This window comes from Hemiscyllium ocellatum, chromosome 10 (assembly GCF_020745735.1).
Source record: "Hemiscyllium ocellatum isolate sHemOce1 chromosome 10, sHemOce1.pat.X.cur, whole genome shotgun sequence".
Taxonomy (NCBI): Eukaryota; Metazoa; Chordata; class Chondrichthyes; order Orectolobiformes; family Hemiscylliidae; genus Hemiscyllium; species Hemiscyllium ocellatum.
Genome location: NC_083410.1, coordinates 75,130,223 through 75,148,858, shown reverse-complemented (window position 1 = coordinate 75,148,858; position 18,636 = coordinate 75,130,223). Strand labels below are relative to the sequence as shown.

The following is an 18,636-nucleotide window of genomic DNA, read 5'->3' as shown; positions in this document are numbered from 1 at the left end:
ATGATATGATTTCAGAAACAGATCAAGCTCTGCAATCCTGTCACATCCAACTGGGCAAATAAACAACTCCCTGCAGGAAAGGGCTCCACAAGTATCTATATCCACAAGGGGGAAGCCAGCTCATCAGTATAAAATATGCTGCCAGACCTGCTGAGCTTTTCCAGCAACTTCTGTTTTTGTTTCTGATTTACAGCATCCACAGTTCTTTTGGTTTTCACTTTGATTTGTTCATTCTGGAATTGTTTTGATCTCTCTGTCCTTTGCTATTTATGCTGTTTGGCATTTAAATAGTCCTATTGCATAGCCTATGGATTACCCAAGGAAAATACTGTCAATCCAAGGTGACGGTGTATAAGAGATGACTGGAGTCTTAAAAATCATATTACTGGAGCACATTGTACACAACTCATAATGTTACAGTTTTCTCCAGAACAGTAAGAGCAAAAACAGATACCACAGAGCCAATGGTTTCTGAACTAAGGGCCAAGTGCTTATCAATAATGTTTTGATTGGCCCCTGACCGCAATGGGTTGCTACTTGTGTTGGGCCAGTGTAGCACAGAACATCCAACCTGAAAAGGGAGAACATCAAATAATTTTTATCTCTTTCTTGGATACTAGAATTTATGTAGTGACAGCTACATTTCCATTCATCCTGTTAAAGGAGGAATAAAACATCTCCAAAGATAATAAAAAGGATGAATTCTCAAGCAGCAAATGAACGTCAGCATTCCTGTGCAAGCAAACTTGTAGCAACAGCAAAGCACTGAAGGAATTGGAAGAAACTGAAAGAAAATGTGTCAAATAAAAGAGTTCCTCCCAATTAACACTCCCTAATTTCTGCCTAACATTGTCTGCCATCCCCCATTTAGTACTTGCCTGCAAGGTCTCGACTTAGCTATGAATAAGGATATCGTGAGCAGTTTCCACTGATGAGAGTTCAGGACTGGCGTGTTCCTGTAAGGAGGAAGGACAAAGTAAGGGACCGTTGGATACCAAGGGAGGTTGTGAATATAATCAAAAAAGAAGCAAATGTAAGGTTTAAGCAGCTAAAATAGGACCAGGCACAGGAAAAATATAAATAAAGCAGTAAAGAACTCCAGCAAGGAATTAGGAGAGCAAGAAGAAGGCATGAAATGACCTTGGCAAGAAGGGTTAGAATTCCAAGGCAATCTATACAAGAGGATAACTAGGCAAAGCTAGGTAGGACCATAGAAGGAAAAAGGAGGGAACTTGTGCTTGGAGGCAGAGGGTGTGGATGAGAACCTAAATGAGGACTTTGCATATGTGTTTACCCTGGAGAAGAATATGGAGGTTTGTGAGACTACTGTGGAGCATATTATTATGTTAGGGCACTTTGAGATCAAGAAAGAAAGTGTTGGGTCTCTTGAAGAGCATGTGAACATGTCCCCAAGGACCGATGGTATTTGCCCTGAGTTTTGAGAGAGACAAAAGAGAACATTACTAGGGCCTTGACCGAGATCTTTGTATCTTCACTAGTCACTGGGGAGAATTCTTGGGGTTAGGATCTATGCGCATTTGGAAAAGCTTAGTCTAATGAGGGGCAGTCAGCATGACTTTGTGCAGGGCAGATCATGTCTTATTAAATTGATAGAATTTTTTGAGGAGGTGACTAAGGTCATCAATTAGTGTTGAGCAGTATATGTCTATATGGATTTTAGTCTGGCTTTCAACAAGATCTCTCATGATAGGCTCATCCAAAAAAATTAAGATGCATGGGATCTAATGATAACTTGGCCACTTAGGATCAGAATTGGTTTTCCCAAATAAGAGTGGTGATCGAAAGGTGTTTTTCAGGCTGGAGTTCATGACTGGTGGTGTTCCACAGGGATCCAGACTGGGAGTCCTGCTGTTTGTAATATATACAAATGAGTTGGATGAAAACAGATGGATGGGTTAGCAAGTTTGCAGTTGATACAAAGGTCAGGGGAGTTGTGGATGGTGTTGTCAAAGGATATGGCAGGATATAGATCAGTTGCAGAAATGAGCGGAGAAATGGTAGATGGAATTTAATCTGGGCAAGTGTGAGGTGTTGCACTAGGGAGATAAAAAAAAAATTAAGGGAGAGTTAACAGTTAATGTTAGGACCCTTAACAGCATTGATGTGCAGAAGAATCTTAGGGTCCTAAGCTATACCTCCCTGAAAGTGGCCGCACAAGTAGACATTAGTATAGTAAAGAAGGCTTGCCATTATTGGCCTGGGAATTAAGTATAAGAGTCATGTTGCAGCTTTATAAGACTTTGGTTAGGCCACACTTAAAACATTCAGTTCTGATCACCATGTGACATGAAGGATGTGGAAACATTAGAGAGGGTGCAGAGAGGTTTATCAGATTCTGCCTGGATTAGAGAATATGAGATATAAGGTGAGGCTAGAAAAACTCATTGCTTTTGGGGAAGCAGTGGGGAGACTAGGTAGAAGTTTATAAAATTTTGAGATGCACAGATTGGGAAAAAGATTCTGACTGTCAACCCTGAGTTCAAATGTCTAATACTACGGGACATGCATTTAAGGTGAGGCAGCGGGAAGATGGGAGGAGCAAGTCTTTTCACACAGTGATGGAAGTCTGGAATGCGCTGCCAGGGCTATTGGTGGAGGCAGACACATTAGGGGTGTTTAACCGCTTTTTGGTAAGCACGAGTATGCAAGGAATGGAGGGATTAATTTAATTTGGCATCATTCATGTGATCTATATTCTAAAATAGCTCATCAACCCATGGTCCAGACTGATGCTATTGCACTAGTTCTTTGATTTTTTTTTCCACACTTAACATCCATGTCTTTTCTGTCATTGTGCATTTGTCCGTTAAAGAGGTGGGGAGGGGGCACTCGAGGTGTAGAATCTGTCACAGAATTATAAATTAACAATTAATATTCCCATTGATTGAAGACAACTTTATTACAAATAAACTATCTCGTTGTTAAGTAGTAAACATAGTGTAAGTTTTCTTTTGTCCTGAGTTGATCAGTAAGAAAAATCAGGGATTTTGAACAGAGAAACATTTTCACGTTTCTAATGCCTGCAAGAGTAGTGGGGCTGGATTTCCAATGCATTTCTGCAGTGAATCATGACATTTGGGAACTTGTAGCTGTAATAGTTGAAGCAAATACTACATAAAATTGGGTGTGGAGTCAGTAAACAATAAAGGAATTAAAGGAAACATAAGATGAAACATACTATGAAAAATAAGATGGCACCAGAAACTGCAATACCTTCCTCCAGGTAGAAGAAAATTCCTAGAAGTGTGTTCTGTACATCTTGTGGAAGTGCAATTCTGTGCTTTAGGTAAAGCAGACATAAACTGCGTCTATGGACAGAAAGCAGCATTAACGTTTCAGGTCCATTGACCTCCTTCGGAACATCTTTAATACCTATTACCGGTCTTTGAAAAAACTGTGTGTTAATAATCTGTGTGGAACCACTACTGGAAAGGAAACAACATCAAGTACATCCTTACAAATATGGAAATGACAATCCAATTTCCAGAAAAAATTTGTTTATGGTAGAGTGGAAAAACTAGCAATAATTTTTTTATTCATTATGGCATACCAGTTAGAGTACAATCTAATCAAAGATCTCTTGAAAGCTTTCTATGACATTCTAGCTTTCTCGCCTGACCCCTCACCTCTGCACCCAAATGCAATGATCCTGTAATATACCCTCTGGACTTGCCTTTTATCACATTAGTTTAGATTACTTACAGTGTGGAAACAGGCCATTCGGCCCAACAAGTCCACACCGACCCGCAACCCACACACACCCCTACATATACCTCTTACCCAACACTACGGGCAATTTAGCATAGCCAATTTACCTGACCCGCACATCTTTGGACTGTGGGAGGAAACCGGAGCACCCGGAGGAAACCCACGCAGACACGGGGAGAACATGCAAACTCCACACAGTCAGTCGCCTGAGGCAGGAATTGAACCCAGGTCTCTGGCGCTGTGAGGCAGCAGTGCTAACCACTGTGCCACATGACCATGGGGAACCTGATTCAGGGGCCAAAAATGAAGAAAATGCTCTTACCCCCAGCCCACTGTTTTTACCAAGAGGCTCAGGGACCCACCAAAGAGAAAGGGTCTTAGGAAACAGGAGGCTGCCATTAAAGTGGAGAAAAGTCCCCACAAGGAGTGGACTTCACCAAGTAGCAGAATGAGTTTTTTACAACTCCCCCGGTCCCATGTTACAGCCTAGCAGCTTCAGTGCGTCAGGTTGCAGCTTGTACTCCCGCTATTGAGCAACCATGCACCCCAGGGACAAAGCAGAACCTGCAAAAGCTGCGGTGCATGTACCGTGACCCCCTACTGGGTCACTAGATGGCACTGGCAGGGAAGGTCTTTTCTTCACTCCCAGCAATTGCCTAAGTTCTCGGAGAGGACCTTTTTCTGAGAGGCAAGATGTCACGAGGGGACCGGCCCAAGTCACTGCCAATCGATGCCCCAGAATCTGCCTGGATGGAGTTCACTGAGGGACCCTTTGCTAGTGATCCTGGAAGTGGTAACACTGGAGGAATGAAGCTGACTGGTGGTGCTGGACCACGTCCTCCCACAGTGGTTAAGGGGTCAGAAGCTGAGATTGACTACCCTAACGAAGCAGGTGGCAGATGCATGGAATGACAGAGTGTCTATCTTCAGCCAGATTATGGATCCCCTAATGTCCCCCACTGAGTAAAGCTTTTCTGACAAGCGCTTTAGTTATCCGAGTTCAGTTCGCTTTGGATCACTGGTACAACTTTGAATTGGTCTTCTGGTCCATGTTGAACTTGGTCATCTGGGACACCCCAGATGCACTAACATTCCTCAGTAAGTTCCTAAAGAAGACAAGGGCCCTATGTTTTCCCCTTCCTCTTTCCACACACTGAGGGTGTTGTTGACAGTTGCACAGGTTGATGATGTAACAACCATAGCCACCCTCAACATCAACAACAGCAGGGAGTCACAACGCAGGGTCCAGAAATTCTCATTCCTCCAGGATATGCGTTATGTTTCCTGCAGGAAACTCACACCACTTCTTGAGCCAGCTGGAGCGGCAGGGAGTGGTCTACATGAGTCACCTCACCTCTATTTTTGGTGGGGTGATCATCTTGTTGGCCCCACATTTTCAGCCAGAGATTATAGAGGTCAAGGAGAAGATCTGGCCATTTGCTTCATCTGACAGTCCAACTAAGAACTGTGATACTTCACTTCTTTTGGTTGGAAACAGGTAAATGTACTTTGAAGATGTGTCTGTTAATCTTGACTCCATTAATAAAGGTCAGCGCATTATCTTTGGGGGACAGCAGGGGTTTAATTTTAACTGCACTCTTAAGGAGTGGGACCATGGTAGTCCCCAGACTGGTTTAAAGTCAAGGCCTTCGACTTAGTTGACATTTGACAAAATCTCCATCCTAATTCCATGACTTTCACCTTTGAGAGACCTAGGGTCAAAGTGTCAAGCCTGCATTGTATCACAGACTTCCATGCAGCAGGTGCAGTGTACAGCTTACCCAATTCTGCACCCATATGGGGCACTGCATAATAGCATTTTAACAACCTGCTGTTGGAGGATGAAAAATTCCAGAATTCATTCTGTTGGTTTTGGGCCAGCAGAGGTGAGTTTGGGAGCCAGGGAGAGGGGGAATTACTTCACCACCTTGTGATTATGGTGAGTCATGGACAAGACTGACCTCAGCATCTTTTGTCAGGATTATGCAAGAGAGTTAACAAATGGCGGAAATCCGGAATTGAGGAACTGGAGAAGGGTTTCAGTCAGCTTGATGCGGACCTGGTTTTTGTTAGCTGTATACGAAAAGAGGAAAGGCATACTGAGCGTCTGGCAACTTGTCGGGTTCCAGAGATGCAGACGTAGGGTTGCAGATCCAATTCCTCAAAGAACGAAAGCAGGAAAGCCTTACCTGTGTCTCCTGCAGAGTAGGTTGTTAGAATTGGTTCTGCACAGGCCACTCACTGGGGTGGTTCTTTCAGCATACACCAATGATATGTTCTTCAACTGGCTGATTTAGAAGGATGCTGAAGGCAGCATATTTCTCCTTCAAGAATCAACTGGACCAAATGTTTCAGACTCCTGTTGGTCCATGCCTTGATAGTGGAGTTACAGGGCTTCAACTGGAGCACCACCTATCTCTATCTGTGGTGGTCTACCTCAGCTGGCTGAGGAATTCGAGCTAGATGGAGGCCAAAGTCTCTATTTACCTAGGCTGCTGGACAGAACTGCTCCAAGTGTTAGTCATAAACCAGTGGTTGGCCTCCACGCTTCATTATCAGCTGGTCCCTTTGACCCCTCTCCTAGTTTTGCCACAGAAGTCCAGAAGATGTTGGCTCACACCTTCTGGGACAAGAAGATGCACTGTGTCACAGCAGAGGTTCTGAGTCTTTCCAGTGAGAAGGGCAAGCTAATGTATCTCTGCACCCCCAAGGTAGTGACTTTCTGTGTTCACACACTGCAGCAATATCTTCAAGTTAAGTTCACTCAGGAACAGGACACTATTGCTGATGTGAATATTGAGTCACAAGTGATTAGAATGGATGGCCTTGAGGTATGTAGGGACGAGGTCTGGGGAATACTGGAAAGGATGAAAATAGATAAGTCCCCTGGGCCTGATGGCATTTATCCTAGGATCCTATGGGAAGCTAGGGAGGAGATAGCGGAGCCATTGGCCTTGATTTTTATGTCGTCATTGTCTACGGGAATAGTGCCAGAAGACTGGAGGATAGTGAATGTGGTCCCCTTGTTCAAGAAGGGGAGTAGGGATAGCCCGAGTAACTATAGGCCAGTGAGTCTCACTTCTGTTGTGGGCAAAGTCTTAGAGAGAATTGTAAGGGATAGGATTTATGAACATCTGGATAGGAATAATGTGGTCAAGGATAGTCAGCATGGTTTTGTGAAGGGCAGGTCGTGCCTCACAAACCTTATTGAATTCTTTGAGAAGGTGACTAAGGAGGTGGACGAGGGTAAAGCGGTAGATGTGGTGTATATGGATTTTAGCAAGGCGTTCGATAAGGTACCCCATGGTAGGCTAATGCAAAAACTACAGAGGTATGGCATTGAGGGTGCATTAGAGGTTTGGATTAGGAATTGGCTGGCTGGAAGGAGACAGAGGGTAGTAGTTGATGGAATAGGTTCATCTTGGAGTGCAGTTACTAGCGGTGTTCCACAAGGACCATTGCTGTTTGTCATCTTTATAAATGATCTAGAGGAGGGGCTTGAAAGCTGGGTGAGCAAGTTTGCGGATGACACGAAAGTCGGTGGAGTTGTGGACAGCGAAGAAGGATGTGGCAGGTTACAGCGGGATATAGATAAGTTGCAGAGCTGGGCAGAAAGGTGGCAAATGGAGTTCAATGTAGCTAAGTGTGAAGTCATTCACTTTGGTAGGAGTAACAACAAGATGGACTACTGGGCTAATGGTAGGCCACTTGCTAGTGTGGATGAGCAGAGGGATCTTGGTGTCCATGTGCACAGATCTCTGAAAGTTGCCACCCAGGTAAACAGTGCTGTGAAGAAGGCATATGGTGTACTGGCTTTTATTGGTAGAGGAATTGAGTTCCAGAGTCCTGAGGTCATGTTGCAGTTGTATAAGACTCTGGTGCAGCCTCATTTGGAGTATTGTGTGCAGTTTTGGTTGCCATACTATAGGAAGGATGTGGAGGCATTGGAACGAGTGCAGAGGAGGTTTACCAGGATGTTGCCTGGCATGGTAGGAAGATCGTATGAGGAAAGGCTGAGGCACTTGGGGCTGTTCTCATTGGAGAAAAGAAGGTTTAGGGGAGATTTGATAGAGGTGTACAAGATGATTAGTGGTTTAGATAGGGTAGACACTGAGAACCTTTTTCTGTTAATGGAGTCAGCTGTTACTAGGGGACACAGCTTTAAATTAAGGGGTGGTAGGTATAGGACAGATGTTAGGGGTAGATTCTTTACTCAGCGGGTTGTGAGTTCATGGAATGCCCTGCCAGTAGCAGTGGTGGACTCTCCCTCTTTATGGTCATTTAAGCGGGCATTGGATAAGCATATGGAGGTTATTGGGCTAGTGTAGGTTAGGTAGACTTTGGTCAGCGCAACATCGAGGGCCAAAGGGCCTGTACTGCGCTGTATTTTTCTATGTTCTATGTTCCCTCCCAAATGATGCCACTTGACAACATATTTCTTCTAAAATGTGTGCAATCTTAATTATGCTCCTGTTCATAGCTCACAAGATTCTTTGTCTTCCTGTCTTTTGTCTGGAACATGGTTGGTTTGTACCAGGGTTTCCTGCTGTCAGAATCCTCACCTCCACATCACCAGTTCGTGTGGACAGTGGAGGTCTGGCTAGATGTTACCCAGGAACTGGCAATAGTGGGCATCCAGCTTGCAACTGGTACCATTAGCGCTCAGAAATAATGTTTCACACCTGTTGGAGGATAGTTGGGTGTTTACTGGGATCCTATCTTTGCATTCTCCTGTTCGGATGGAATTTCACACTGCCCCTAGGGTTCTGAACCTCCCTCAGAAGTCCACATACTAGAACCTGAGCAGTCTTTCGGGAATGCCCTCCACATTTGTCTGACTCGCAAAGAGGCATTTTTATACAGCCTGCTGCTGCAGCACACCACCCAATTTAACACCTTCATCTGTCACCTGTTCTCATTTACCAGCAGACATGGGGATTCAGAGTGGATGGTTCTCGACTCTAGAGTTCTCAGTTTCCATTTGGAGATCTGAGGTGGAGAATGTTGCACACAGCCATCCTCAGAATGTGGCAATTGACAGACTCCCAGTCTAACTATTTATTTCACAGTGCTGTGGGGTGTGTCGATCACGTAAATATTGGTTATGAGCGACTACACTTCCTGTTTTAGTTATTTGAAAAATCTTTCATTGGTTGCAGTTCAGCCCCAGACTCATGATCTTTGGGTAGAATGGAGGGATGCAAAGGAACTGTAAAGGAGATCTGCTCCAGGGCTTGGCCAAGTTATCCATAACAAGGACAAGCAGTGAGCCATGGAGGTGGTCGTTTCTGCTGATTGATTTTCCACAGCTACATTCATTCCTGGGTGTCCGTGGAGAAACAGCATGCTATGTCCACCAATACTCTTGAAGGTTACACTGCGGTGCTTTACTTCCCTCTTCAATTGCACTTTGATTTAGCCCTTGCCTGTTCCTCTACCTCCCCCCTCACCTTTCAATGCTTTGCATTGCCCTTAACAGGCTTTGCATGTAAATATCCAATTGGCTACATGGGTGATTTACTGGTGGGGTAGTAGATGAAGGTTTAAAAAAAAGTGTCATGATGATTTGGTGATGGGTTTAAAAAATATTTAGTTAGGTGTATGAGCACTTCTGGATATAAGAAAAAAATTAAAAAGGGGATAATGGTGGAGGGGATGAGGAAATGCCACTGACTGGATTATTCTATAGGGTCAAAATGGCTTATTTTGGTACCAATCTGACATCATTCTATTTCAGCTCCTTATACTGTTTTTTGAGTCTTCTCAGAATTTCTTTGATTTGACTGTAACATATGAGCATATTCACTGTGTTGGAATAGATGGCGTATGAAGAAAGCAAGTTCCTCCTGTGGAACCCAAACTTAATATCAAATGCTGCTTCACACCTTCCATCACTTTGTTGACTGTCAAAAGATGACTGAGAAGGTACTAAGTCACAATTAACTTACTTTTCATTGTCAGGCACACTGTACGGAACATTGACACTGACACAGGAACAACACAACTATATTGTGATCTTACAATAAATTTTATAGAAATAATTCAAATACAAATTTTATAAGAATCATTTAATTGAATACACAATCATCATTATAAGGAATGTAGAAGTCTCTGACATCATGATTTCTCCTTTTACAGCAAGTTAGGAAAATAAGTTTTGATTTTAAATGACATATTTTCATAAGATTATATGATCTAACTTGAATGGAGCATATTTAAGGTTATTAAAAGTACTTCCAACAAAAATGTCACAATGAACTCTAACACAGTCACACTAGACTGTACAGGCATTTGCTTATTACCCTACACAGAGACCTTTCACTAATTTCTGATTGGCTTTATGAAGCACAGCATTCAGACTCAAAAAAAAAATGAAGAATGTTACACACAACAGCAGCACACCACACCAAATCTGCCTCCCCATCCCTGGATTTGCAACACATTATTAATAAAAAAAAAGTTTTAATTTTAGTAAGTAGCAGAACATGAAGAAACAAAGCAAAGCCCATTACTTTAAACACTACTCTTACTGAAACGCAATGGATAAATTATTGTAATTTGCCAGTTCAATGATTTCAAAATGAGTACAAGGCCTCCAGAAACCATTGAATAATACATCGTATTTCAGACACAAAGCATTGTATTTTGCTTGAATTCTGAAGTCATCACTTCATGCAAACAACTTCTATGGACTCCTGGAACTATGTCTTCTGGAATGGGTTTCTTCCCTCAAAATTTTTAACAATTCTTTAACTGGATATAAAATTAGAGATATTAAAACTCATAAAATGCTCCCAGTCCAGCAGCCCAGGCCAAACCAATTCAAAGTCTGGCTTCTCTTCCTTTTCCAACATCCTCTGTGATTGGCTGGCAAGCACCATTCTGCTCTTGATTGACCACTTCAACATCTAACCATTGCCAGTCCCTGAGCAACACACCTTAGTGCTTGAAAGTCTGTAACGTTCCAGGAATAGCGATCAACCTAAAGTCACAAATATCAATCTGTTTGATCTCCCTTTACAAAACAAGCTGCTGCTCAAGGGCAATTTCAAGTCTAAATTACAAACCAAAAATGAGAACAATAAAACAAATTAAGGTCTCAAAAATGAAGGAGCTATAAATAAGTTGCTTGCAGCAGTTCTGTAAAATTGTTCTGTAAACACCAACCCCTGGGAGAAGCCAATGAAATTAAATGTTTAACCCAGATAAGAATGAAGGGGAGGTAAACAGGACAGTCACAATTTACTATCTTTCTTCATGCCTCTTGATCCTGTTCATCTAAAGAAATTTTGAGGTCCCATTTAGTCACTATCTAGAAAACATATACAGCTGAAAAGTTTCACTTTACACATTTTGTAATAGAATTTTGTGACCCTTTTCTTTTCCTGTCTGTTTACAATGTTAACAATATATAAAATAATTTGCATTGACTGGAAAAATAAATTCAGTTTCAGTACGACTGTGCTGTATAAGCAGATCAGTCATTGTCCAACATAGCACATTGCCACTAGTAAACCAAAACAGTGACTATCCAAAATGCAAAGCACATTCACAGATGTGGCCAGTGACATTATCTGTCTGCAACATGTTAGAAATCGCAATGATTTTTCATTACTTTGTTTCTTTCTTTTTTTCATTTTTATTTTGGAGCTATGAACGGAGAGTTGAAGGTGACCTTTGGACTGTGAGCAGCAGCTTGTTTAAAAGATGAATAGAGAAACTGTTAATTGATTTATGAGGCCAGGCTTGAAAATTAATTGCAGGTTGATTCTTGTTAAAAACACTTCATCTCTGGAGAGGTATAATTCTAAAAAAGATGGCATTGAACATTGGTGGGGGTGCTGCATGATGGCTGAGTGGCTAACATTGCTGCCTCACAGCACCAGGGATCTCAATTTGATTCCACCCTTGGATAATATGTAGAATTTGTACATTCTCCCCATGTCTGTGTGGGTTTCCTCCAGCTGCTTCAGATTCCAAGACATGCAGGTTAAGTAGACTGGCCATAGTATCCAGGATGTGCAGGCTCACAGGAATAGGGTAAGGGGGTAGTTCTGGTTGGGGTGCTTTTCAGAGGGTCAGTGGGGATTCAATGTGCCAGATGGCCTGCTTCCACAATGGAGGGATTCTGTGTTAACTGGGACTTTGTGGGAGGGCATCTGGTCTGGCAGGGAGAGGCCAGAATTTGAACTGGCGTTTGGACTGTTTTTAGGTCAGAAGGACTCCAACTACCACAGATACAATATGGAAGCTTGAAAACTTTTCCCCTCATTATCAACTTATAACTGAGATTACATTCTCTGAACTTTTGGTAAAATTTGATTGAATATTACTTGGAGTTTACTGGAAATTATCTGCATGCATGGATGTCTTCAGAAACCAAACAAGACACAATCTCATGTGCTTGTGATATTATGGATCATGGAATCTGCTTAGGTTAACTGGCTGGTTATACCTCTTTTTCCTTTTAAAGGAGTGTGTTTTTCTAGCTGTTTGTCTGAGAGAATGGGGAGCTGGAATTGAAGATGACTGCGTAGAAGTCATACATTAATTAAGCTATCTTGTGGCTTAACTTAACTGCCAAACTTAGTAAACTAAAGATTTAACAACATATTAAGCTACAAACCTGGTGGCCGTATTGGTTATTCACAAAGTCTGGTACAGGTTATCAGAATGTCTGGTTGGGAATCAATTTTAAGGATCATCCAGTATTTTAATTGCACTGGGTTGAAAGTACATGAATGGGGTCACTGATTTGATTTTGCTGGCTGTCTCCATGCTGGAACAACACAGCAAGACTGGCAGCATCAGGAGGCGGGGAAGTCAACATTTTGGGTGTAACCCTACTTCAGGACAGCATCTGCAGTTTTTTTGTCTCTATCCATGCTGGATAGAGAGACGGTGTTGGAAACACATGCACGTGTGCTGATGACATAACACAGAGGATCCTCTGTCTTCTTAGCGGCTCGCACTGGGGGAGTGGAAGCCTGCTCGGACTCAGCTAGGGTTTCCAAATTCAGCTGGCAACACAGTCCCACTTCCTTCTTTTGCCTCAGGTCATGGCATAGCACATATTCACTTTCATGCTTCCTGGTATAAATGCAGTTTACGATAAATGCAGTTGAACTAAAAACAAATTTGTGTTTACATAGTGCCTTTCACAAGCAGAGAATAGTCAAAACATTTGAGTTCTTCTTTCAACTGTTGTAATTATTGTAATATACCTAATTCACATACAGTGAGTTTCCATAAACTACAATCTGGCTAATGATAGCCAGATCTTTGTGACCACAGTGTACTTGGTCAATGACTGATGTTCTGACACTCCAAAAAACGTACATGTGAAGTAAAGGAAACACTTATAGAAGTCAGCAGAAGCGCAAAGTCACAAAAGTTGACACGTTTTTTAGTGTAGCACTCCTTCAATATTCCATTCGACTATCAGTTTGGAACCTTAGTTCTGCATGAGGACTTAAATCTATTAATGCATGGGCACAAGTGTCAGCAACATTTTTGGATAATGTGGGGAACCAACATTCCTAGCACCCTAGATTTTTCCAAACTAGGGTAAAAAAGGACATCTCAAGCTTGGATGCTGCTATCTTGCAAGACCATACAAAGTTTGGCTGATGTTCCTGTTCTAGTGCTTTTTCCTTAGTTGTATTCACATTCAGGTCAAAACAAAGAATTCCAACTATTCAATATCAAATTTTATAACCAGCAGTTCTCATGCAAGCACCATTACTACTTGATTGTGAAATAAACATAGCAAAATATGTATTTTAATCATTGAAGGATCACAAATGCCAATCAAAAACCCCTCCCACCACCCACTCCCCAGCCTGTGTCTCTTTGTAGTCTTAATATAAAGGCCCAAAGACTGCATTTACCAATTATCTTGTTTTCCTCAATGCAATAACTTTGGTTCCTCTCCTACTCCTCCAGCCAATTTGTACACAACAAGGCTTACTTCATGTGCCAGTGTGTCTGCATTTGTCTGCAAAATAAACAAACCGCAATTCACAAACTATGACACATGTAACATAGCCAATAAATTAAGTGCATTATGCATATCAGTGACTGAATGCACTGAGATTTTCTTTGGGCTCATTTAAGATTTACAAGGATGTTTCCAGGATTGGGGATTTGAGCTATAGGGAGAGGCTGAATGGGCTGTGGCTATTTTCCCCAGATCGTCAGAAGCTGACAGGTGACCTTGTACAGATTTATAAAATCATGAAGGGCATGGATGGTGTAAATAGACAAGGTCTTTTCCACAGGGTAGCTGAGTCCAAAACTAGAGGATATAAGTTTAAGGTGAGAGGGGAAAGATTTAAAAGCAACCTAAGGGGCAACTTTTTCATGTAGATCGTAGTGAGTGTATGAAATGTGCTGCCAGAGGAAGTGACGGAGGCTGGTACAGTTAGAACATTTAAAAGGCATCTGGAAATTAGATGAATAGGAAGGCTTTAAGGAGGATATGGGCCAAATGCTGGCAAATGGGCCTAGATTGATTTAGGATATCTGGGGTGGCATGGACGAATTGGACCATCGGGTCAGTTTCCATGCTGTACAGCTCTGTGACTCAAAGTATAGGTAGCAACCAGAGATCCATATTCAGAGACTGTGCTCAGATGGAATTACTTTGCAAATTCCAAACATAATCTCACAAAATGCTCTTTGGATTGTGACATAATCCACAAATAACCTGCAGTCAGCACCTTCTATTGATCACACGTAAACAGGATCTTTACTCTTGCTGTGTATAGTTTTGGTTGCCTTATCTAAGAATTTGTACTAGAAGTAGTGCAGAAAAACACTTGACTGCTCCTAGTATGAGGGGGTTATCTGATGAGAAACGGTCAGACAAGTTGCACACTACCCATTGGAATTAAGAACGAGAAGAATCTTGGGACTGCATGGTAGCTCAAAGGTTAGCACTGCTGCCTCACAGTGCCAGAAACCCGGGTTCAATTCCACCCTCTGGTGACTACCTGAGTGGAGTTTGCATATTCTCCCCATGTCTGCATGGGTTTCCTCCTGGTGCTCTGGTTTCTTCCCATAATCCAAAGATGGATCGGCCATGCTAAATTGCCCAATACATCCAGGTACATGCAGGCTAGGTGGATTCATGTAGGAAACATAGGGTTACAGGGATACAATAGGGTGTGGGTCTGGGTGGGATGCTCTTTGGAGGGTTGGTGTGGACCCAATGGGCTGAATGACCTGCTTCCACACTATAGGGATTGTATGCTTCCATGATTAATGAACCTGAAGGCTCTATACATAATGGATGTCGGAAGATGCTTCCTTTTGTAGAGATGTCTAGAACTGTTCAAAGTTGCAGAAGGACCTTCCAATTAAGATGGAGACAAGGGGACATTTTTTCTTATGAATCTCTGGAATTATACCAGATGGAAATCCAGATAGTCACTGAAGTGTTTCCAAGGCAGAGGTAGATAGATGCTAACAAGATACTCAAAGGTTATATGGAGTAGGCAGGAAATGGAACTGAGGCCACATTGAAATCAGCCATAACCTTATAAATAGTGTAGTTTCAAGAAGCCAAACTGCATACAACTGCTCCTAATTTTAGTGCTCATGCATTAAAAATAGTTGAAGTCACAGAAAGGAAAACATATAATCAAAGGAACCTCTTAGGGCACAATTCCACTGCGTGGCAGACTACCTCTGCACTTGAATTTTTGTGGAGAATTGCAAACTGCATTGAAAATTGAAACACATGATGTTCTTTCTTCTAATTTAAACTTCAAATGAAACAGTGGAATTTATATTTGATACCAGTTTAAAGCAGATTCTTTCGTTACATAGGGGAATTTTCAGTGTTGCATCTTTAACTTTGTATATCTAAGAAGATGATTCTTGGATCAAGTGAAACTTGTATTCGTTTTCTGCTCCAGTTTTACTCTCAAAAAACCTGATTTAATCACTGAGGTCAGATAATGTCTTAGCCTCCTAACCAGTCTGTGGGGAGGCAATGCTAACCACTGAGCCACAGTAGCACTCGAAGGATCTTTACTGTCTTCACAGCATTTTGTTAAGTATGTATAACACGTATATAACATATGCCTTATAAATTCTGACTGATTCATAAATACCACTTGTTGATAACTGGTTAGGTCAGATATAAGTTGCAACAGTAGGGTTCGCAGTTAAGAATTCAAAACCTAATTATTTGATTTAAAATAATTAGAATTCCTCAAAAATCCCTAAATCTTATAACGTTAGAGCAATACAACTTTACCCTGAATCAATTGATTTTCAATGCCACACTTGCCTGGGTGTCAGCTTCAGCATAAACTCGGACCACATCTTCTGTACCGGATGGACGTACAAAAGCCCGTGACAAATTGTATTTCTTCACCAAAGCATCAATATTTTGCTGCAGCCCTGCAGGGGATACCACTCGCTTTCCAGCATCCACAGTGACAATTTTTTGTCGATCAGACACCTAATAAAAACCAAAACAAAAAGGAGTGCTTGCAGCACATGAAATTGTGGAAAGTAGGACTTAGAGCTTTCAAGTCCTTAAATGTGCTCAAATAGGAAATGCTTCATTAACTTTATAACCAAAAAGCTTTGGAATTTGACAAAGATGTTATACTGAAGCACAGATCATTTTCAATTAATTACTACTCCCTTTATCAACTCTCAACCTTGTTATAAAATTGTAATGAAACCACTTTCATTTTATTCACTCGTGGGACATAGGCATCACAGGTTGGCCAGCACTTATCGCGAATCCCTAATTTGGAAGCTTGACTAAATCAACAGAAGACCATACAAAATAGGAATAGGATTAGACCGTTTGGCCATTGAGCTTGTCATTCAATAGAATCACATCTGATCTAATATTCATCAGGATCACTTTCCAACCGTTTCAGCATAACCCTAGACTCCCCTTAGGATCACTTGTTGATAACTGGTTAGGTCAGACATAAGTTGCAACAGTAGGGTTCGCAGTTAAGAATTCAAAACCTAATTATTTGATTTAAAATAATTAGAATTCCTCAAAAATCCCTAAATCTTACAATATTAGAGCATAGAACATAGAACAATACAGCACAGAACAGGCCCTTCGGCCCACGATGTTGTGCCGAACATCTACCCTAGATTAAGCACCCATCCATGTACCTATCCAATTGCCGCTTAAAGGTCGTCAATGATTCTGACACTACCACTGCCGAATTTTATAGGTTATCCCTATTCCCTTTTTTGAACAGGGGCACAACATTCGCTACTCTCCAGTCCCCTGGTACCACCCCCGTTGACAGTGAAGACGAAAAGATCATTGCCAACGGTACTGCAATTTCCTCTCTTGCTTCCCACATAATCCTAGGATATATCCCGTCAGGCCGGGGGACTTGTCTATCCTCAAGTTGTTCAAAATGTCCAACACATCTTCCTTCCTAACAAGTATCTCTTCTAGCTTACCAGTCCGTTTCACGCTCTCCTCTTCAACAATACGGTCCCTCTCGTTCGTAAATACAATAAGAGCAATACAACTTTACCCTGAATCAATTGATTTTCAATGCCACACTTGAATCTATCTGTCTCAGCCTTAAATGTACACAAGGACTCTACCCCAACAGCTATCTGTGACACAGAGTTTCGAAGACTCTCAACCCTCAAAATAAATTTCTCCTTACTTCAGTCTTAAATTGCCACCTGTTGTTCTGAGAATGAGACACTATCTAACCTCAATGCCCTCTGGTGCTAGATTTTCCCATGACGGGAAACATCCTCTCAGCATTTACCCTGTCAAAGTCTTTAAGAATCCCGTAAGTTTCAATGAGATCACTTCTCACTCTCTAAACTCCAATGGTCAGAGTTCCAATTATGTGTAGCCTTTGTCATAAGACAACCCTTTCATACCAGGGATCATCCTATAGAAACTTCTCCGAACTAGCTCCAATGAATTAATGTCACGCTTTAAATAAATGAACTTAAATAGCACATAGAACCACAGGTGCAGTCTTACCAGCACCCTGCTCTTATATTTCAATCCCTTGAAAATAAGGGGCAACATTCTATTAGCCTTCCTGATTACCTACTGCACCTGTGTTTCATGCACAATTATCCCCAAGACCATGTGTTGCAGCTTTTTCAGGTTTCCTCCATTTAAATAATATTATTCTTTTTGTCTCACTTCCAAAATGGAACAATTTCACATTTTCCCTTATTTACCAACTTTTTGCCCACAGACTTAACCTACAACATGTGATATATTTTGCAGAGTAAGCTGATCGGGTTGGTTCACTAATGGCACTATTTTCTGACTCAATGTCCATGGTGCAACAGGTCTTGAGCGACACAATGCAAACAGAGCACTGCATTGTCAGAGGCCTTTTTGAAGAAGATATTATGGCCTGTTAATGTCCATGGTTGTACTCATGGCAACCTTCACGGAACATTCAATATTTTCCTTATGAAAAAGTGAAAACTAAAGCGCTGACTAGATGGCAGAAGGGTAAGCATAATTGATCAGCACTCAAATGAGAAAAATGTAACTACTGATGTCTCATTGATCGGAGCTGGGACCTCAAATATTCACTACATTTATTAATTGCTCATTAAGAAATACAATAGAGAACTGCCACATATTGAAAATGACACAGACATTACAGTAAAATAAGTAGTGAAAATGAAGTATAAAACTCAAAGAGACATTGCTGCACCTGGATTTCAACCAAGTAGGAGGTCATTTATATTTTTGAGCCAAAAAGGAAATGGTCCTTGCAAACATTTCCCTCAGTGCTTTCCAGAAGCTTTAAAAGACAAAAATTGACACCAAACCATCCATATTGTGACTTGATGTCATAAGGAATTAAGGGCTATGGGGAGAATGCTGGTAAATGATTGAATGGTGGAGTGGACTCAATGAGC

At 41.6% G+C, this 18,636-nt stretch overlaps 1 protein-coding gene across 3 annotated transcripts in view; it reads right to left on the bottom strand.

The window, feature by feature from the left end:
- Positions 1–9,819: 9,819 nt before the first annotated feature.
- pgm3 (phosphoglucomutase 3) overlaps positions 9,820–18,636 on the bottom strand; it is a 117,068-nt gene continuing 108,251 nt past the window's right edge. For 2 of the 3 annotated variants that reach the window (XM_060831620.1, XM_060831622.1), the window contains 2 exons: positions 16,028–16,201; positions 9,820–13,726 (listed from right to left, as the gene is read on the bottom strand). In XM_060831620.1, coding sequence (XP_060687603.1) covers positions 13,637–13,726; positions 16,028–16,201 — 264 coding nt within the window. In that variant the 3' untranslated portion in view covers positions 9,820–13,636. The remainder of the gene's footprint in view (positions 13,727–16,027; positions 16,202–18,636) is intronic. The other variant, XM_060831621.1, reaches the window with a different exon arrangement.